The 22,572-nt window shown below is 42.0% G+C and overlaps 1 protein-coding gene across 1 annotated transcript; it reads right to left on the reverse strand.

The window, feature by feature from the left end:
* Positions 1–1,764: 1,764 nt before the first annotated feature.
* Positions 1,765–21,320, reverse strand: dennd4a (DENN/MADD domain containing 4A; the record flags this gene model as incomplete). Its single annotated transcript, XM_080505458.1, has 29 exons — positions 1,765–1,901; positions 2,722–2,786; positions 2,885–3,047; positions 3,309–3,423; positions 3,771–4,143; positions 4,678–4,853; positions 4,976–5,067; positions 5,621–5,840; positions 5,965–6,746; positions 7,793–7,900; positions 9,278–9,400; positions 11,357–11,501; positions 11,601–11,729; positions 11,830–12,036; positions 12,427–12,559; positions 12,894–13,027; positions 14,602–14,622; positions 15,086–15,231; positions 15,655–15,873; positions 17,284–17,384; positions 17,754–17,929; positions 18,389–18,533; positions 18,644–18,702; positions 18,845–18,911; positions 19,022–19,260; positions 20,142–20,311; positions 20,402–20,471; positions 20,571–20,817; positions 21,010–21,320. The coding sequence occupies 29 exons, from the start codon at positions 21,318–21,320 to the stop codon at positions 1,765–1,767; spliced, it is 5,073 nt and encodes a 1,690-aa protein (XP_080361584.1).
* Positions 21,321–22,572: the final 1,252 nt, after the last annotated feature.

The raw sequence follows: 22,572 nt of genomic DNA on the forward strand, positions 1-22,572 counted from the left end.
GTAGACATACGATTACATTTTGGTCACCATTGTGGATTTGTTTTTTTATCACTTGTTACAAAGTGGGTGAATGCTAATTTACATTATGAGAGATTGTGTTTTATTTTTCTCGGTGCACACAGCCTTATCGGATCCAGCATTGTATCATCAAATGTCATATTGAAGTCCAGTGATAAGCTGTGCAGCCGTGTCACATTACAAACAGTCGAGGCAGGGCAGCTTGTTAGTTTTTGGTGAAAAACAGTAATAACACAGTGAAAGTGATTGAGTTAGGGCAGGTCAGAGCTGCTGTTCGAACCCGACTCCTTTGACATGTATACATCTACTAATATGGTCAGTGCAAAGAAACCCACACCACCATCTCTGGGGAGTTGGCTGGCTATTAAAAGTGGTTAAAATGTCATTTCATCTTGTGTTGGTCACAAATAACAGTGCATTGTTGTCTAAATATCTAAAACTGACATCCACAATATACTGTGAAGACCCAAAGAAAATATACAAAATACTAGAGCCAAATACTCTTCACTTGTTCATGGATTCATCATCGTACTTGTAAATCCTTTATCAAAAGATGTGTTGATTGCACCAACAGAAAACATTGATTTCCTCTCTTGTTTTCATTGTTTCTAGTTTTCAAGGAAATCCACACTTGTGACACATAAATAATTTAATTACAACTTTGAAAATGGTATTGCTTAAAAAAAGATGTAAATAAATCAGATATAACACTCCCTTTTGAGTTATTTTTTTTGGTACATTGTACAAATAACATTGAACAAATAAACTTTGTGCATATACATTATTCCGTGTTCCCTTCTTGAAAAACAAGGGAAAGAAATTCTGAAGTCACGTTTCAGTAGTTTAGTGCAAAAATGCATCTAAAACAATGGAATCGAATTTTAAAGATCATTTTTTAATATGATGATTTTTTTTAATTCAAAATGCTGCAATGTTCCTTTATTTCCGATTTACATCACACGCTAATTTATTTCAAGCCTATTGAGCTTACAAATAAGTTGTCATAAATGTCATTCCAATTTTTTTAACTTGAGGTTCTAATTAATACAATTAGTATTTAAGAACTTTGCAGTTTATACGTTCTAATCAAGGATTTTTTTTTTTCTCTTGCTTTAAATGAGTTAATCCAGGGAAAATGTCGCACAACAAATCCAATGAGACTCTGGGAGAAAGCTGCTGGGCCATTGCAGTTTAGAACTCAGAAGAAATGGCAAGAGCTTATCTTGTCAAAGTGCTTCGTAAAAACGCACACACACACGCACACACACACACACACACACACACACACACACACACACACACACACACACACACACACACACACACACACACACACACACACACACACACACACACACACACACACACACAACAGTCTTCACAAGGTCACCAGGACCACTGAGGTGTTTTGACAGCGTGACTTTACATCTACATTTACGTACATATTCACAGCTTAAACTGAGACGAAGGCATAAAATAGTTTATATAACAACTGTACAAACACATTACTATAGTTGTGCTGAAAATACGGTAGATTTTCTAGATATCTACAAACACAAAGCCTGTCACTTCATGCCTCTCAGCTCTTGACAGTGGAGCAGAAACTGGCAGTTGCTTTACATTTACTGTGATTTCCCGTTGTGCTTTAATAGAGCGCTGCGCTCCGGTCAGGTGCGCTGGTCCTGAGTCTGAGGGGCGGTCTGAAGTTGGCGGTGGTTGCAGGAATAACGTACTGAGACGGAGAGCTCATAAACTGGGCTCTCCAAAAGTCCTTCTGCACTCCATGACCCCTGCTCCGGGGGGCCGGTCACAGTTGTGTGTCAGTTTAACCTGGTTTGGGGTGAGGCGATCATAGGCCAACTTGTACTCCCGGTCAAAAGCATCTGCAATGAAATAACAGCTTATTAGAAAAAAAAGGTCTTGTAGCATACTGGAATCCCTGAAAACCATTAAAACTTCAAAATTATTACTTGTTAGACTTATTTTTTCACAAATGATGACCCTTTTTCTTTAAAGCCTCTCAGCGGTGGAGTGGCCACAGTGTGACACTTGGTACAGGTAAGTCTCAGGTTCGAGTATTGCTGTAGTTAAGATTCCCTGGTTGTCTCCTTGAGTGAGACTTTTTACCCCGCGTCTCCTTTAGGAAGTAAGTGGAGTGGCTTTTTTTGAGTATTCAAGATGAAAGATAATGTGCTGAACACTTAGCCGCCATTGACTGGGGAGGGAAAGTGCAGTCCATGCAGCAGTTGGGTCTATTACCAAGTATCACACAGTGTCAAGAGCCAAGAAGTCTGTAGATGAGTGCTGGCAGCACTCAGAGAGCGTCGATAAAGTCGTTTTCTTTCTTTCTCAGAAATTACAGCTGACACACACACACACACACATACACACACTCCAGATATTGAAAACACCAACTTGGTTTGTCAGATTTCACACGAGACACTATGCAAATGAAAGTGCCAAGATGATAGCACCACATGACGAGATGTAGAAACAAAAAAACTGAAGGTATTTTGAGAGAATGTCCAGGTAATACTACGGGCAAGTCGGAAAAGTCGCCAGCTCATGAAGCTACAGAGATATAGTCAGGATATCCCAAAGTTTTCAACACATATCATGACATCATCTACATATTTGCACTGTGGTTATACAATCCATGCTGTCACGACCACCAAAGGCTGAATCTCAGCGTGTTGAACTTACTGATGTTAATGTTGTTCTTTCCCAAAGCCACAAGAGCGAGGAACAATAAATCTCTGTAGAGGCTCCTTTTTAAAAGACGAAAAGAAAAAAGTAATTAATTACAGTTTCCATTTGTTACGGCCTCCATGCGCAACTTTAAATACGACAACCTTCTTTTCCCCACCTCTGTCTTTTAAAACCTAACTCGGGCCCCAGCTGCTGGATGATGTGACTCATGGGATGATACACGTCGCTCTTCTTAATACTCCTCACAAAACCCTGCAGTAGCTCCACTGTGAACAGTTGGCCTTCCTCACAAAGCCCCGAGCGAACCAAAGAGTTGGCACCTGCAAACGTGTGGAGAGAAAAGTCACCCTGATCAAAGCCTCATTCATCTCCATCAATCAAAATAAAACTCTGAAGGCACTGATGAAGATGACACAACTAAAAAGAGTGCGGAGCTGAATTATGCATGACGCTTCGGTTCTTTAATATGCATCATCTAATTTGCATGTAAATATTTGACCTAACCGGCGGAATAATAAGCCGAAAAACTCGTTTAATATTTTATTCTGCAGACAGTGGTAGTAAATACAGAAACCACTCACAGTGTGTGTTCCACAGAACGTAGCAGGGCTGAACTTTGTCCTGGTGCAGTTTCAGGTTGTCCCACATGATCCTCACCAGAACCTGCTTACTGTCCTCAGAGGATACGACGTGAGTCTATGAGTGAAAAACATGCAAGAAAACAACCATTTAGAGACCAGCCTTTATTGTTTTCAATAGCTGAATGTTATTATTGTAAATTCTTAATGATAAAGATGCCTGCGAAAATGCATGTCGCTGTTGTTAATTTATTTTTTCAATGAACACTAGGTGTCACCAGAGTCACAAGAGTCACTTGTTCCACTTGTGAATAAAATATGCTTATATAATATCGCGCTGTAAAGTGTTATTTTTGGTCCAACACACACACACACACACACACACACACACACACACACACACACACACACACACACACACACACACACACACACACACACACACACACATTTAAATTCATTCACCTGGTCTCCATTGCGACAGTGCTGGGATGCCACTATGAGAGCCGGCAGGTTGCTGGGCAGCTCCAGCCTCCTGAAGTACCACACAAGGTTCCAGAAGACGATGGGGTGCTGGTCAACAACACTCAGGGACGAGAGCGCCTGGTCACCCTCATTCACCAGCAGGCTCTCCAGCTCCTTCCAAAGCACCAGAGGGCTCAAGTAGGGCACTGTTACTGGAGAAGACACTGAGGCTGGCACTGAGCTGCCACAGCTCTCCTCCTCCTGTGGGGGAGCCACAGACGGACGAGCTGCACAGTCTGCAGACGTTTCGGCCTCGGGAATGAGCGGCACAGACGTGTCCTCCTCTTTAACAGGATTACTAGTCTTAGAGGACCTGAGGGGAGACACAGAATAAGTCTGGTCAAAGAGGCCACAGAGATAAAGGTTGTTTTGTCTGCATTTCAATGCATGTGTTTATGTAGATGTATTTTTATTTATTTTGCGGGGACCTTAATTGTTTAACAAACTTACACTATGATGAATTATTGCTGAAATGAACAAAAAACATATTTGTAATATAGTGAGTCTTTGTAAGGAAGTGTTTAGCCAGACTTCCAAACCGTGACTTAAATAAGTCAGCGCCAGTGAAGAATTTAAAGTGATTTCTTAGCTAATAGATCCTTTGCTTTGGCCAGGACTGAGGTGCCTCATGATATTTTGTTTGATAGCTGTAAAAACAACTGAAGCCATTTCTGTTGAACACAACAGATACCACACATATCTTTAGCAGAAAGGAGAAATATAAGAGATCATAGACATAACACTTCACATAAATACTGAATTTAATGGGAAAGAATGAAAGCCCTTGATTAATTATTCAAAGGGTTTGGTTCTCGTTGTGAGTTACAGTATGACGTGAACATATTACCTGCTCTGTGGTCTCAGATCTTTGATTTCCACATTCAGGAACGGCAGGAACGCCGTGCCGCAGAAGGGACAGGTGCTGTTGAGGTTCGAATCATTTGCAGTCCACCCTGCCATTATCTCCTCATCGTACACCAGACAGTCACATGTCTTACAGAGCGAGCAGCTCGACATCAGAACCTACAGAGGTGAGTATCGACACCAGGGAGGAATGATCAGTTATTAAATTCCAAGTCAGTCGGCAGACAAGTGTCTGATCAGGGATTCTTTTTTTTTTTTTTTTTTTAATGTGAGTACCTCACCTCTACGGTGTAATTAGGAGAGGGTTGGAAGCGGCTGGTGTCGGGGGAGGAATCTGGAGTATGAAGAGCTTTAGAGGGAAGTGCCAAACCTCCTGGATATGAAGGAGGATTACTCAATTAGACAAGCAAACAGAAGCCAAGACTTAACAGCTATCAAAGATATACCTCTCTGGATTAAATATGATCAAATTAGACAAATACATAAAAGCAATAACCTTTTGTTGTCAAATGTTATCCCTAATTGCTCAATTGCGTTTATATTTTATAGGTTTAATTAACCGTGTCTGTGTCTGTGAGTGTGTGCACGTGAGTATGCATGCACGTGTGCATTTATCCCTGTTTGGGTTTAGCATGGAGCCTGTGGCTGGGTGCAGGAACAAGCCTACACACACTGAATCAACACTCTTGCCTGTTGGCCTAGTTTCTAACACGACACACAAGTACTTCCATCACTGAGACCGACTCTTTTTCTAAATTTAGATCATCAAGATGTGTTTGAGTTCAAACCAATGCAATACAATACCGAGACGGAACACAAAAGGCTACAATCGCTGGCGTCTTTTAAATACCAATCAATGACATTAAAGAACTAACAGCTTTACTTTTTTATAGGCCATGCTAGTGGTTAAAGGATGTGCAACAAACCGGAGAAAGAGTTGTGTCTGAACACTCTGTTGGGGGTGCTGGGGCTGCACAGGCTGGTGTGAGAAGCCCCAACAGGGCTTCTCCTGACTCGGGACACATTGGCATGCTGGGGGGAGGTAAAGCCATCTGGGTCCAGACAGGAGTCATTATCGAGCAGTGAGGAGCAGTCTACCTCTCCCGAGGTCAGTGAGGACACACTCATGCGATCACAGTTTATATCCTGCAGGGGAGATTGAAGAAGAAAAGTTTCATATTCCAGGAATTCGCCAAACAGGAATCAGATTGTGTTGGAAATATTTGCTCGGGGGGGAAAAAAATAAATAAATAAATGAAACTGCACTCACTTGTGTCAATGATGTCTGGGAGGACAAACGAGAGTAGAGGCGGCTGGCCTTCTCGGCCACGCCCTTCCCTGCTGATATGACGCTGCTCTTGAAGATGTCCAAAGTTGGGGTGAAAAGCGAGTCCCTAGAGAATGAGGAGGCGGAGGGAGTCGGAGAGGATGGCGAAACCAGGGAGGACGGCCTCTCCCGATCTTTGTTACAGACACCCAGAGGAAGCGAGGGCGACGTCCTCAGCCTCTCCTTGGATTTGACGGGTAGAGGGAGATGGGTGTTTGAGCGGCGAAGCGTGGCAGGCTGCGGAGAGGCGTGAGGCGACGTAGTGCGAAACAAAGGGCTCGATGGGTTCTGCAGGTCCATACTGGGTGTTCGGCTGCTCAGTGGGCTGTTTCCATTGTTCATGTATGTCTCGATCTCCTCAGCCAGGTTGCGGCGGGCAGTGGGCGTGTTGCCGTTGTCCTGATCACAGTCTTGTACCGATGCTGTCGCTATAAGCGACAAGGGATCGAACCCCATTTCAATACCTGTCCGCCTCACCGTCCCCCCACTGCAGCTGGCACTACGTTCCGCGAGAGGTTTCTGTTTATCGGAGTCTGCATCCTCCTCCTCGACTCCGTGCAGCCGGTCGGCAGAATGGTGTTTCGCTGAGCTGAGGAGAGGAACGGTGAGCCTCAGGGCTCCCGCTCCACCAGACAAGTCGAGAGAACTCGGCCTCTCAGTTTTTGGTAAAACTGTACACGAAAGAGCGTCATTCGATGGACTGGAAACCATCCTGCTCCCGCTGACTGTAAAAAAAAAAGAAAACCCAGCACATTTCAAAACATTAAGTTCTGTGTGGGTAATTAGTGAAAATGTCGTCTTTACAGTAACATCTAATAATAAAACAACAGCAAAAAATACTTACTTATATTAGTGTCTGTTGATCTGGAGCCTCTTGCAGAAACAGATGTGCTGTTCACTGGAATGTCAGTCTCAGGTGCTGGAGAATTTGAATAATTAAATCATCCGTCAATTAATTACGTTTTATTTCAATAGTATATTTCAAACTGTTACTGCAATTCACCATGTTTTACTATCAACTGACAAAGAGAAAATAGGGGGAAACAATAAATACAAACACATGCACATATCACATTTTAACAAGTGTCGCGATGCTCACACAGACCTGCACACATTGACACGTTTTTATGCATTGAGATTATTATCTTTTTTAATTATTCAAATTGGGAACTCCAGACCACATTACGTGCCCTTAGTCTTTCAAGCCAAATCTCTGTATTTACAACTAACAGTGTTCATCAGTAAATATTATTAATTTCTTCATGTATACACAGATTGCTACTTTCTTTGTGATTGAGGTTATGGCATATAAATGGGTAAAATGCATTCGCATGACTTTTGTGTGCTGGGGTACAGTTGCAGGTTGGTATATGTGTCAGTAAATAATATTTACTTGAAAATGCGGATGCCTTTAGTTACATTTAACAAGAAATCAAAACTCTGATGAAAAGTCTCATCAAATTAGTGAGGGCTACTGATTAAGTGGATTGGAGCAGAAATTACATCAGACATGGGATTTCAGTGCTTGCAACAAAAAGTAAAGACAAATCCTGTCAGAGTGGCAATCACCTGCTTATATAACACTCATCCATCAGCCAAAGCTTGTTTGAGGACAAAAAAACACCAAAATATAACAGCAAATGGATGAGTAGAGAGTGCATTACACCCACGCTGCGATAAGATAACTCTGATAGCTCTCATTCTGCAGTAAGCTGTGATTCGCTTTTTAGAAAGTGTCAAACATGAGAGATTAAAATCCTCTTCAACTCACTGGACTGTCTCATTTTGTAGTCCACAACTGTCGTGTTGTCACTCTCTCTGCCGCACGACCTCTCCTCCTCTTTCGACAAGGAATCGTAACCTTGGTCTGATTGTCCACCTGCAAATATAAATATAAAAAAAAAGATTTATTCATCAGAGAGTAATTAACAATATTTCCCCTCACTTGTTTTGTCTTTTCCATTGGGGGCAGTTGAATGGATTGAACCTGTTCTAATAGTCTCAGTGGATATTTTCTAAGACACAACTGATCTAAGAGTTTTTCTTCAAAAGAGCCCGGTGATATTCCCCACAGCTTATAGCACGCAACACTCCCAGAATAGAAAAGCAAGAGCAGCATGAAAAGAAAAAAGGCCTTTCTAAAACTTGCATCACACTTGCAAGGTCAAAAGGATGGAAAACCACTAACCTATTACAATTTGTTTTTCTATCCAGGAATTTTGTGGAAGGTGGGACATATGGTGCTGTAGTGGTTAGCACTCTCACTGTTGTATCATTTTTTTAAATTTTTATCTTGTATAGGATTCTGTCTTTTCTACATTTGCACTGTGTTAGACTTGTGATCTGTCCAGGGTGTCGTCTGGTTGGTTGGTTGGTTGGTTGCACAAAAGAAAGGTTTTTCAAAGCCCTGTATAGCGTGGACCAATCCCTCGACTCTCACTGTCTGTCTACAATGCGCTTACAGTAAATTCAATTATCGAAGTGTGTTTTAATTAATTTCCTTTTTACACAGAAACTGAGATGAAGGAACTCATGCTGGGAAAAGATGTTCCAATGGCCCTCCGATGCATACAGCTGAAGCGTACCCTGAAGCGATCTGTCGCCCCACGTTACACTTTGTAAACCACTGAGCGAGAGTTGAGCCAGCCTCATTGCGAGTAAAAGAAATGTAGATTTCTAATATACCCCTAAAGGCCATGTTGTTTGTGTTTTTTAGAAGACACGTATAAATAAAGTTTTAAACATCTGACTCCACTGATAGCTGCAGAGATGCAATAAAGCAAAAAGCTGGATATTGCTGTATCAGTCACCATCTGCATAGACTTTTCTGTCTCTTGTTTGAGGTTTTTTTAATCGTGACTCAGAGATCTCACAGGAATGTAATCTGCTTTTGAAGCAACATTTCAACATATTTTTGCAAGATTTGATTTACATGTTAATTCAATCTTTTGACTGTGCACACTGACTGTTTTAACACTCTCAGGCACCAAAGCCTTTCATTTCTTTCCGTTGGAGTCAGATGATTGACAGAGCGGAGAATGTGTGGAGCACAATAACGTCAAAACAACTTATTGGGACCATTTATGCAGGAAAATACAAGATTACGGTTTATGAATCATGTGATTTGGATGAATCATGTGATTTGGCCTCTTATAAGGTGGCAAATGAAATCCAATCAATTCAAACTAGAGAGAGGAAGAGAAACTGACTGGAGTGTGAAATACAGAATCGAAGTGGTGCTGCTGTATCTTCTCACCTGTGCTAAATCCATCATCGCTGGAGTCCATTTTAGTGAAGTCTGTATCAATGGAGACGCGCTCAGCGGAGTCATTCGCACTGTCCAAGCTGCCATGACTGACTGTGTCAAGATCACTGCCGTCTGAGGGGAGATAACAGGGAAGAAGGGAGGATGAGAGGCTAAACAAATGACAGTACCAACAGGATTACGAGAGTTGAGTTCAGCTCCTGTAATGTACACACACTCGCTGAACTGTGGTGCAATCATTATCTTCCACAGCGAAGATGCAGGAATGTTCTGAATCCCTCGGCCGTCATCATGACTGAGTGGTGTCTCAATATGGGATGATTTATATCTCAACTCAAAAATGAATGAGGGTTGAATAAATCACATTAAATGACACATTTGCATTTTAAAAAGTGTAAACGCACAGCTGAATGATCGCTAAAATACCTCAAAGATCAGAGCTCATGTTCACATTTCCAGACATAAAGTCAATGAAATTAAAATGAACACAGCAACAATGGGGGAAATAAGCAGCACAAAGCAAGATGTTTTCATTAGAACGTGTAATCATTAAGTAATCAGTCTTTTTGTTATGTTGTGGGAATTAGGGACTGACATCAGGAAGACCTGTGAGCAGTATGTGCTGAGGTGGAAAACCTCTCCTCTCTGTTTAATTAGTGTCATTAGACGAATGCAGACTGGGAAGTATTTAGTGCTCCAGGAGGCTGGAGCTGCTATAAACCTTATAATGAGACCAGGGAAGAGCCTTGAAGAAAAGACAGTTCCCAGAGGAGCTTCACACTCATTTACATGTATTCATTAGGAAACACGGTAACTAGGAAAAATTTAACACTGTCACTCTAGAATTTCTTTAATTTACCGGCAAATGCAAAGTCATCACTAGAGCGCATAAATCAGTCCTAAAGATCCTAAAACCTGATTATCTGTGGGTATTAAGCGATGCCTACTGGTTCCTGTTTCCTGTCTATATGCACGCAGTGTGGGAGTACTTTACATACTATATCTGTTCTCATACTACGATGTAAAGGCTTTCTAAGAAATGTTGTTTTTTAATAATCATTCGCTTCGGAATGTATAAGTAGGATGTATTTTCTTTTTTTGTTAAACAACAGATGATAACAGCTTCTTTGAAATGATAAGCTATATATCAAGGCTTCTTTCAATTTTTAAAAACACACACTGAAAGAGAGACTTGATCCCTTTAATATTAACAAAAGTTGTTTTCCTTTGAGGCAAGTGTTGAAGAATTCATAAAGAACTGGAATTCTTTGTGTATACCAAACACATGTGCAGCTTTCAACTGAATCTTTCCTGTGATATATTTTTCAAGATGTTATCGTTAATTTGAAAGGCAAAACACAGCATTAATTATATAACACACTACATTTTGAATTGTTTAAGATTTTACACGCCACCACACATAAATTAAAACATGAAAATAACACAAAGTCAGGCATGGCACCTAAAAAATGAATAATGGGGTGAAGAGGTGAAGGAAAAGGGGAAGAAATAATCACACTATAACATCCTGGGTTGTTTAGTCAGTCAGTTTAAGAGCACAGGATGTAAAAAAACAGCTCATGTCTTCTGGGTATTTCTCGCACTGACACAGAGAATAAGAGATTTCATGGACTACTGACAGAAAGTTGTTTTTAAAAGGGATAAAGTGTGTTTATGTCTCTGTGCTTTGGGTCAACGTCCTTTGACTGCTAGTTGCAGTGGCTGAGATTGGACCCAGTGGGTAAACGTATATCCACTCGTCACGTACAGTGCTGCACTGTTTGGTAGCATCAGCCATTCTTGTGCTATGATGTTTTTGGCAGCTTCCTTGAGTGACTCAACATACCACCTTGTGGTGAAAACTCATACTGCAAGTCGATACGAGCTTGGAAGACTTGGAAGACTACTGTGTGTAAACTGACATCTTGAATGTGATTTTGTCTTGTTCTGCTAATTATTTTAAGCTATAAGTGTTGATGTTGAGGGGAAAAAAATCCTAGTCTGTACATTTTAGGATGCTGGTGGGATTATTCTGATTTCTTTGAAAAAGGAGAATGTTGGTTTTCTTACCTGAAAGCTGAGGATCTCTGTGTGGGTTCTGTTGTTTTCTGCCTGCTTGTTTGAACTGAAGCACACCGAGAATAACGTTCCTCAGCTTTCCCCACAGAAAGTAGCCTCCTCTGGTGGTGGAGGGCCAGGTACTCTCTAAAACCGCCTTGAAAAAGTTACAATAGATTTTAAGATTTAAACTGATAATGCAGTATCACTTATCTGCTTGCTGTATTTATACTTGTTTGTTTATACCAGCACATACCTTGTTGTAGTATCCATAGGTGATCGCATTGGGTTGTACTCCCGCCTTCTTCATCTCAAACAGCACTCTGACGGCCAGCACTGGCTGGCTGTACTGACCACACAACTGCAGCAGCACGCGGTAACACACCTTCAACAAAAGGAAGCCATTAACAATATTGAATGTACTTGGTGCTTGATTATGAAAATATCTGACAAATACAATCTTTAGATCTGTGTCATTTTCTTACCTCATCTGGAGCCTGCAGCTTCTTGTCCTGCATCTTCCTCAGCACATCGTAGGCTGTGCGCAGGGCTCGAACCTTGGAGTGGCAGTTGCCAACCAAGCCTGGCAGGCAGATGAACCACAGGCCATAGCAGTGGCGCAACAGACACTTGGACCACATCTGAGGCATCGATGAGTAGGTTTTGGCCATCTTTTGAGCTGATTTAATCTCCTGCGACACAATGAAAAAAAATGAATACTGCATGAATAAAAGAGATTTTTTCTAATTTGTGAGTTTCACACAAATTAATAGTATACTAGTCAGAAGTTCTCAAGAGGCGTCATTGTTGTGAAGTGGTTAGCACTGTCACCTCACAGCTAGCTAATTCATGGTTTGATTCCTGTGTGGCGTTTTCATGATCTCCCTGTGTTTATATGAATTTTTTTTTTCTTGGTACACCAGAGGTTGTCTAATTGTCCTCTGGTGGGCAGGCGACCTGGTTTTACCATCCCTTCACACATAGTCAGCTTGGCTCAGCTCCATCTTTCAGTCAACCTTGAGTTGGATACAGCAAAATAGAAGATGGATGGATCGATCTCAACCAAATCTCGTGTGGCTGACCTGTTTAGAGCGTCTGAAGATGGCTGTCGGGCTGGCTGGGCTGCTGTGACGCGAGGTGCTGCCCGCTGATAATGGATTTGGGCCCTCCAGTGGCTCCAGAAGCTCAGCATTCAAAACAGGAAAGGCAGAGTAGCTGTAAAAAAACAAAAAAAAAACAAGATAAAGTTTAACAGAGATAGATCTCCTAAATTTTATACCAGGCAAAACGGCACAACAGTACAACCATTTGTGTGTGATTACCTCGAAGCTTGAACAGTGTGATAGAAACCAAAAGCAAAGCGTTCCAGCTCAAGAAAAATATCACTAAACCTGACAAACAACAGTGATAAAAGCTTCAGCAAGATTTGAGTTACATTTATCCTTTGGGAGAAGCATTTGTGCATCACATTGAAATCGTGTGAGACAGAGCAAAAAAAAAAGAATCTGTTTTGTGTCTGTTTGATAAAGATCAATATGCAGGGTGGTACCTATAGCACAGCGGATGCTCTTCTCCCTGTGGAAGAGGAGGCAGCTCTGGAGGGTTGATATATACAGTGTGCTCGCTGCGGTGGGATTCATCCAGCTCCATCAGTCTGGTGTCCTCTGGCCTTTCACTGTCAATCTGTTTTGCAAAACAAACACACATCCATCTTTGTTCTACATTCCCGCTTTTAGGTTTCACCACACTAGACAAATGCTAATGCTGCTGCATGTTGCCCCCATGAGTGTTTGACTCCGAGTGGACCTTCAGATATGAGGGTCTGTAAAGACAAACAGATGCCTCTAATGAGCCTTGTAACATCGTAAAATATGGCCTATGCCCCAATATAATTTATCTAAAGGGCACTGCCAAGGCAGAGGCTGTATCCTATGAATCCTCCAAGACTAAATTATTCCAGTGACCTGGACAAAATTGATGCTATGTCGCTCAGGGGATATGAAATCATTTAGCTGTACCACTTTGGCAGCAGGACTTGATACTAAACTGCCACATTTGCTTCAGCTCTTAACCGACTGATCCGTGTTTGGAGAGAGTCGTACTAAGCATTGCTTTCTGCCTCAGGAGAGCAGCAACACAAAGCAGCACAGCAAAAACATGCATGTTCCTTTTTCTGAAAAAATAAAAAAAATAAAAAAATCTGCACCAAAAAGCATTTGACTGGAAGATCACAAAAAACGTATTGAGCTGGTGTTCAGTCACTGGATTTCTCTGGCTTGATTGCCAGTTTATCTCAGACATGGGTTAAACAAAACATGACTATTATGACAGCATTTGAATATTTCCCCAGTGTTCCTGCATTAAAGGGTTTGTTCCACTCAGTTGAGTGGATGATTCAGTCGACTGACTCCCACTGACCTATTTGCCCTCGCTTCAATTCTGCTCAGTGTTTCTCCGTTTGCTGCCCTTCCTCTTGCACCCAGAAGGTCTTTCCCAATAGTACATTTGTTGTCAACCTCAGCAGCAATGACGCTGAATGAATCAGTGCTTCCACTTCCCAATATTAACCGCAACAACTTTTAATACGGAGGCTCTAACTGTTGGTACAGGATGTAAATGGTGACTTCCTCCTGATTGCACAAATGTGCAATCACACACAGAGGGGGAGGGAGATGTTTTTCTGGGCGGGAGGCAGATGTTTTGTGTGTTTTTGTGTGAGCAACAAAGGATGCTAAGAGGCTCTGTTCATCAAAGCTGTCAAATCTGCAAAAAATTAGCACACGCTAACAATGAGTGCTACTTCCCACGGGATTTCAGCAAAAAAAAAAAAAAAACGTCATAACATTTTAGTAAATACAGATTATTACCACGGTGCATTTGTCTTCCAATTTCGTTGCATTGTTAGATTTCATGGACGCTGACGTCAGGAGATCACACAGTAATCTCAACAAGCACATATAATTAATGCCATTATGTTAAGAGTTGGAGGAAGGACCAGTAGGAGGCAGTTCTCATTTTTTTCTAATGAAACCTGGTTCAATAATGCAGCTTCCTGACAGCTCATGCACATCCTCACATTTAGGCGTCCCACGCTTTAAGTCACTTTGATATATGAACAAATGCACATCCCTGGAAGCAGAGGACCGGGATGGTGTTTTAGTGTTTGGGCTCATACTGCAAAATGCTGCCTCTAAAATAAGGAGATTGACTAAAAACAACAAAAGACAGATAAAGCCACATTTCTTCTTTTGGCTTACCTTGCTTCCAGTGGTGAATAACTGAGAGGCAGCGACCGTGACACCAAATGATAGAGCAGAAAGAGATACAAAAGGCAGAAAATTAGAGAATAGAATAATACAAGGACAAAGAATTAGTTTAACCAGACAGAAAAGAGTGAGTAAGGAAGTATAGACGGGAACAGCTTAGCACCAATGCTATTTCGAGCCTTATGGGATATGCCGGGATGTTAATTGTGTTTTGTTAATAGCTATTATTTATTTATTAACTCATTCCAATTAAATCGAAAGCCACATTCAAATTAAACCGAAAGCCACCATAAGATCTTAATTGAGAAGACAGCATGTGATTAATCATCCCTCTAAATGGATCAGAAAGTTTGCTATTGAGTGGAGGCCAGACTAAATACTGTTCACTGAGCTGTTGTCCTCGTACAGCACGATGAGTGTGATGTATTGTACCTGACACAGAAAATCTATAGTAAAGATTTGCAGTAAACCTCACCTTATCAACACACTCGTCAAAGAAAGCCAGACTTGCATCTTTATCACTGACAAAGGAGCACTCTTCTATGAAACGACTGAACATCTGAGTCTTACTCATGAGGGAGTAAAACCTCTGATGCGAGCGATCTCTGCTCTTCAGAAAGCCTGTAAAACACAAATAAAAAAAAAAAGCGATTTACATTGGTGACATTATGAATTCAGACTTTCCGTTTCCGAATACTCAACTGCAGAGCAAAACAACATTTACAGGAAATAAATACTAAAAGAAGTTATTCTTGCTCCTGCTCTGCTTACATAACAGCGCACAGATGTGCTGGGACATTGTGCTATTAATCATAGCGGCTTCTCTGACTTGTCATCCAAGCCTAATTTCCACCGAGGTTTAAGTTAAATCACCACATCCGTCACAGCAGTGATTTAGGGCAAACTTTGATGCAGCACCTCTCAGACCTTAACCCCCTAACCTACTCCAACACTAAATCAAAGGGGAATGAAAACAGTAACGTGTCAACACGGTTTTTGATTACAAGCAGTATGAAACATTACAGGCTGCAGCTGCAAAAAAACCTTGGATGTCGAACAGAGAGCTGGCATCAGTGGTCTTCTCAGAGGGGGCTTGGGTGATGGGCAGGAGATAGGAACGGTAACCTCTCAATATGGCTGCCATGAACCGCAGGAAGGCCTCCTGGATCTCCAGCTCTAGGGTGTGGAGGCTCTTTCCACCGTTAAGTTCACTGTCCATCATTGTGTGGTCCATCTGTGCATCTTCAAGGTTTAAATGGCCGCCTGAAAGTCCAAAACAAAAGACACTAATAGTTTGACAACAAAGAATTGCACTACTGCCTTGCATGTTAATAATACCTGGAGGCTCCCTCGTTGACCCAACCAAAAGCACAACAAAGCCAAGGTTCACACAGCTGATCCAGTAATACTGGGAATGGCTTGATGAATAAGTTGTGACTCCACAACTGTCATGTTTGGTCCAACTCAAATGAAGCCTAGTTCGATAGTGCTTCAAGTGTGATTTCATCAGTCGTCACATGTATCCAAAACTGAGGTAAGCGAATGTTCTGTTTTGACTTCTTACTGCATTTATTAAGCTATTGAGTGAGTATTGGGCTGTATGAAATATTACATACAATTATTTACTATGCACTTCATTGCAACAGGGCAATCACACAGCATTGCTGTTCAAGTATAACTGTGCAAAGCAAACCTGACTAAAGAGAAAACTTTCCCATTTTTTCAACTCTGGCATGGTTAAAGAAATCACACTATGAGAGTAAATGCTACCCCTGACCCCAATTGTGTTTACAGTCCAACACAAGATTCAAATCAATGAGTAAGCATCTTCTTCTCAGGAGCATCATAAGGATTTATTGAACGAGATTAGGTGTGGTCGCAGCCCAATATTGGGAACCGCGTGCACCAACATCACAATGACTTTCAATAAAGAATGACTTAAGTTAAAACCTTTCCCACAATGTGATGAGTGCACAGAATATTCCGTCACAGTACTTTGATTGTGCTAAAATAAAAGGATCAAAGCTGCTGGGAGTCATCCACTGAGGATCCTAAATGTCTCTACAAAATTTAAGAGCGATCTAATCAATAGTTCTTAAGATATTTCTGTCTGGATCGAAGTGCTGCAAAGATAAGCCAACGTTTCCATCTGTATGGCCAGAAACTAAAAGCATTGGTAAAAATTGGGTAAAAATAGATCACATGACATTGCTTTGTCATATTTCTAGCTGAACTGAGGTACAACAATAGAAAACCAAACATTAATCTGACAATAAAGAGCTATTTCATAGCATTATTGCATTGCTGTTCATCCATCACGACGAGAGAAACTAATGGTTCTATTTTATAAAATACCATAATAGATATTTATATATTCAAAGACACAAGATTCAAATTAGTGGAAGAATAAATTCTTGGAATCACAGAGTAATTAAAGCATAAGAGGCCCAATGAAGAAGAGAGCATACACAATTAGGAATAGCTGGCACAATATACACAAGCTCTCCAGAGACAAAGTAAACCACATAAGCTATTTTAATGTACCAGTGTTTGCATCCAGTAAGTTTTAGCTTACAAAGTTAATGGTTCAGGCTGACTCAACAGACCCATGCAGACAACCTAAATTATTCACGACAGCACTTATGATATGACACAGCAGCAGACTGGACTCACCCTCAGTGAGCTGCTGATGGATCTTATTCAGAGTATTCAGAAGATGTTTGCAGGCTCTCCTCGGCAGGATTTTCCACATTAAAGCCTTCTTGTCGTCTTTTCTGAAAGCACAGCATATGGTCTTCGTTACGCAGGAGGACAGCGGAGAAACATTGCATAAAGAAATAAGGAAGGAGCCAGATTCACTGACATCCGCATTGACAATTTAATCTCCCCGCAAAACAACTTTTGAATTGATGTTGGAGACCACTGAAACCCCTGCGGGCTTATGTGTACAGTAAGAATAGTTCACATTCCAGCTCCTATCGTTACATAAGAGAGGCTCTTGCTGACAGACACTGATAACCTTGGAAGTCAACACAGGGCAAACAATAAAAATCCCAGCCATGGAAAAGGGATTTTTACTTGGGTACCTTTAAAGCTGGACGAGGCTGTCTATCATGCGTGGGCTACTGTCAGAGGTCACTTACTGAGAGATGGTGTTGGTGTCGAGATCAACGCAGCTTATGTCAGCCGGAGGGACGTACAGGTCAAAGTATCTGGAGTCCACACCTACGATGAAAGGGCACGGTGCACTGAGCACATCTGCCAGGGCCAGAGGACACAGAGGGATGTAGGGGCACGGCCAGTGAAAGGGAAAAATCATCTGTAAGAGAGAATACACGTCCATCACGATCACTATCATCAGTTGAGACACTGCAGGGATCCTAACTTAAGCTGTATACCATTCTAGCCACATAAAGAAAACAATACACATTTAATTTAAGAAAATCTCTTAAAAGAACATACATCATACCTCAAGGGACCATTTTAAAACAATTAAAAAGATTTTACATGAGTAACTCCCATAACTCGGTGAAACTGACACAATATCAAAGGACTGCTAGTTATTTAAAGCTGACGTTATTTTAAACAAAAGGGGCAGAAGCGTTTACTTTTTCAACAGTTTTGAACAATTCTACAGCCACCAATCCATTTTCAATCAATGCATTTGATCGAGAAACATTTGCATCACAATGATTATCATAAATTTATTTAAACCGCAGTCCTGTAGGTAAATGTATATTACCCACAACCTTCAGTCATAAGAGAGCATGAGACTTACAGAAACAAGGGCCTCAGTGACACTGGTGAGGACATCCGGACGCAGGGAATGAACCAGGATCTTGTGCTCTGTGACTGCCAGCACCAGCAGAGTGGCGGCATTCTTTGGGCCCAGATTCAGCAATAACGTGGACAGGCTTCCTCCACTGCCGCAAAAGAAAGCACAGAAATGATGTCAACATTGTTTGAACAGTGACACAGAAGTAAAAGTTAAATACTCCTGTCACAATTTTGCAACTTGCTGAGGTTTCACTACCTGAGCGGCAGTGGAGAGGACACAGGTTGACTCAGTATCAGGCTGTCATGTGGAGATAACTGTGAATGACACCAAAAAAAAGCATTAGTGTGTTTGCATAGTACTGGATTGGATGAGCTTATAATGAGTTTATGTCAAAACCAAATAGAGGAGCCACTAAAAATAGAAGTCATTTCTTTGCTTATAAGGTTTTAGGCTCACCTGCACAAGAATACGTGGTCTCTGAATAGAGGGAAACGGCACATTGTGCATGAAGTGAGAAATGTGTCTGTAGAAAGGAAAGCAATCAATTAGTCACGCAGGTGGTGCATTTAGGTGTTTAACAGATTTTGAATTGACTGAGCGACTCAAATATAAACAACTATAAAACTTGCTAACTTTTCAATGGGGAGGGCATGTGGTCCGGAGATGGCGTATCGGTAAAGGAAAGTGAGAAAACTCCGGAAGGACTGGAAGAAGGGCCAGTGGGAGAGCAGGCAGATGCTCTTGTTGCTGTAAACATTCCTGGTCCCATCAGGTCCGAGATCAGAGCTTGGCAGGCCGAGCTGTGAGCACTGACGCTCTGACAGGCTCTCCTCTGAGTAAGGCTCATAAAACTGAATCGCTGCTCCGTACACCTGCGCACAAAAGGATCACAGTTGAGGTATGATGATTTGTATAAAGAATACAGTACATGCTCAAGGGGACAGACACTTGTTAAAACCTTAATGCAAAGTTAACGAAGATAAAACAGAGCCCTTTGACTGTGCATATCGAGATAGGAAGTAGTGGCAGCTTCACAAGAGAATTGTCATCTTAATAAATCAGCTGAATCATGCTCAGTCCTTTGAAGTTCCCTCTTTCAAATAAATAAACAAATTAATTCAGGCATGGAGTGTCATGAGACTATAGTCTGCAGACGAGAGGTTGCAGGCAGGAAGAAATGAGCACTGAGGCATTCAGTATTTAAAACCTGCGCACCAGCCCGAGTGGCGCATGAGCATCCATTATTCAGAAGATGAACTGCGAAAAAAGATTTTTTTTTATGCTGCATTGCTCTGAAAAAGCTAACAGGCTTTAAGTATTCTAAACATAGCCTTTAGACTGTTTTTGATTGCAGTCAGAGTCGAGAAGTTGATTAGGATTTTCTGGTTTTGTCGAAATACCAGCACAGTTTATCATTGAATGCATCACGGCTCTTAATGCACAGGGGGAGAGAGAGAGATATGGAGCCGGAATGGAGCTGAAAAGAGGCCATTAAAGGAGAATTTCTGTATTTAAAAGGCTGAAAAAAGAAATGTGAACTTCTGGGGAACTCCGTAATCAATGATGATGTCACAGAAACAGCCAGATTTTACAGAGAGTGGTATTTTTCTTGGCGATGTCACAATGCGAGTTTGTATTAGTCTGTGTTTGGCAACCTGCTTGTGACTGCAAAAGTATCAGAGAAGATGCAAAAAAGACAGCAGGATAATTGAGCACAGTTACTGGGGGAAGAAATACATGCCAGAGGCTCTACCTTTTCTCCAGAGGCCCCGGTAAGCACAAATGTGGAGAAAACAGGCAGGGAGTGTTTGGTGTGTGCTGGCCAGCACTCAATCATTGCCCCCATGGGCAGGCAGAACATGGGCACCGACTCAGGCAGTGGGAAAGACTCGTAGTCATCCTCGGGGTACCTACACAACAGACCTGTGCACACATACACAAACCATTTTCACGCAGTCAGTATAACTACTGAAAGAAATCTTTTATTCAACATGTTTCAGTGCTATAGTTCACCTGCTTTGTATGCAATCGCATTTGCCTTAGCCAGAGACTTCTTGTAACAAAGGTAGACTGAGGATCCCCACTGGAAAAATACAGAGAGAGATAGACAAAAACACTTTGTAAATCATATCTACAAACATGCTTTATTTATATGAATGAATATTGTATTACTTCGCCCTACCATGCTGCTGTTGAGGTTCTTGTCCACCTTGCAGAAGGTGTGAGGGGGCGTCTCCCCCTTCCCGGGAATGATGATGCAGACATCAGTGACGGCCAGAGAAGTGTGGGGCTGGCTCTTTGGAGCGCGGCGGTAGGTGATGTAGATGCGCTGAGAGGACGAGCTGCTGATGTTGGCAGGGCGGCCTGAAGGCGTGGTCTGGACTATGTGACATCCAGACTTCAGCTTCTCCTTCCACTCATACAGGATCCTGGAAGTCAACGCAGCGTTGAAGTGACTCTACATATAATGTTTCCCAAAACTGGATAGCTTTGATAAATTACAGATTTAAGAGATGTCTAACTAGAGGATATGTTTAAGAGCCGATTACAGTGACCCGAGGCAGAGAGGTGATTAGTGGCAGTAGGTGAGTGAAGGGTCGTGAGGAAGGATTACTTCTTACCCGAGATCCGTCAGTGGAGGCTTATCTCGGCCTCGCTTGAAGCACAAGAATATCTGCTGGCCCCTGAGGCTGGCTCCATTGAGCTCTGCAGAGAGGCCTGAAGGGGTGCTTTCTACACAGGTGAAACCTGGGGGTACCTCTTCGCCCAGGGAGCGGATCACCACAGCGACATCTGTGATGGGGGCTTTGGGTTTTACTGACTTGGGACCGGCATCGTCAAAGTGCAGGTCTTCCTCCAGAGGCTTGGATGAGTCAGTGAGGCCGGCAACCACAAAGTAGTCGGCTACACGAGGCCCTTTATCCTCCATCATGTCCCATTCCCACAATGTGGGGCTGTAAAAGCAGAGAAATGAGCAGGGCCTCCATTATGCATTTTAATATCACAGCAAAATGTCCTCTATCCTGAAAACAAACAAGAAAAGTGAGACAATCTCAATATCTTAAGCTGGCAAAAACTGTAACCTCTTTGAGTTCCCTCCCTGTGTACTCGCCGTCTTAAACTTGAAATATGACGCGGCGAGAAAAATGCAGGCATCACTTACATTACAAGAAGAAGAAATAACAGCATATAATGAGAACATCTGGAAGCATTTACCGTACATTCCTGTCTGCAAAAACACGATACTTCACCAAGAAATATAGAAGGGCTGGCGACCATTGACCTTGCTATAAGCCATGGCCAGTTAAATAAAATAAAACACATGCCTCGGTGGAGGAAACAGAGAAAAACAACATGTGCAGACGGCATAAGAACAAGGGGCTGTGACACAGCGTTCAGGAAAAAGGTGCATTGTAGTGCAGCAAGCAAAACTTTTATTGGGCTTTTTGCAAAGTAAAATTCAGCCGGCGTGTATTCTGGGCTCAACAATGTCATGAAAGCGCGAGGAATAGAGAAAGCGCCTATGAATCAGCTTGCTATGGCTTTATCACAAAGCAGGGAGCCCTGGAAGCCCTCTCAGCACTGGGCCAGTGTTTTGTACTGCAGCTGAAGAGCCTGCTTTATCTCTCTCAGCAGTTCTTCCACACTCACTGGCAAACTGATAAACAGCTGCCTATTTCCCCACTGGGATATGTGGGAGTGAGCATAATGTCATCCTCCGTGTTGGACATGTCACTTGTTAGGAACTGTGGCGCAGAAGAGGCTGTGCCCATATCTCACCTACTTAAGACTTTGGCTTCTACAGACTTTAAAGCTAATGGGCCCGTGTGTTGTTCCTCCCCTGTGGCTCTGTAATAAGACCAACAGCCAGTCACTGTTTACTAGCTCACAGTGTAGAAGTGGCTGTAAATACAAGGACATGAAAAGAATGAATCTATAGAAGATAATCAATGTTGTGCAGGGGAATGAGAGCAATTCAGAGTCGGTAAGTACTCCAATAAGAATGACAGTTTCTGCTTGAACCTCTGATCATAAATCAGGAAGGCTTTCAACTGATTTATCTGTAAATTTGAATCCAGTGGACTTTTTTATTTGTTTGTTTTATAACCCTGTTTGTCCGGCACATCAGAAACAGTGTGTTTATGAATTATGACTCAACAACACAAAGTCGCTCATGGTTCCTG

Source organism: Blennius ocellaris (assembly GCF_963422515.1).
Source record: "Blennius ocellaris genome assembly, chromosome: 11".
NCBI classification, from domain to species: Eukaryota; Metazoa; Chordata; class Actinopteri; order Blenniiformes; family Blenniidae; genus Blennius; species Blennius ocellaris.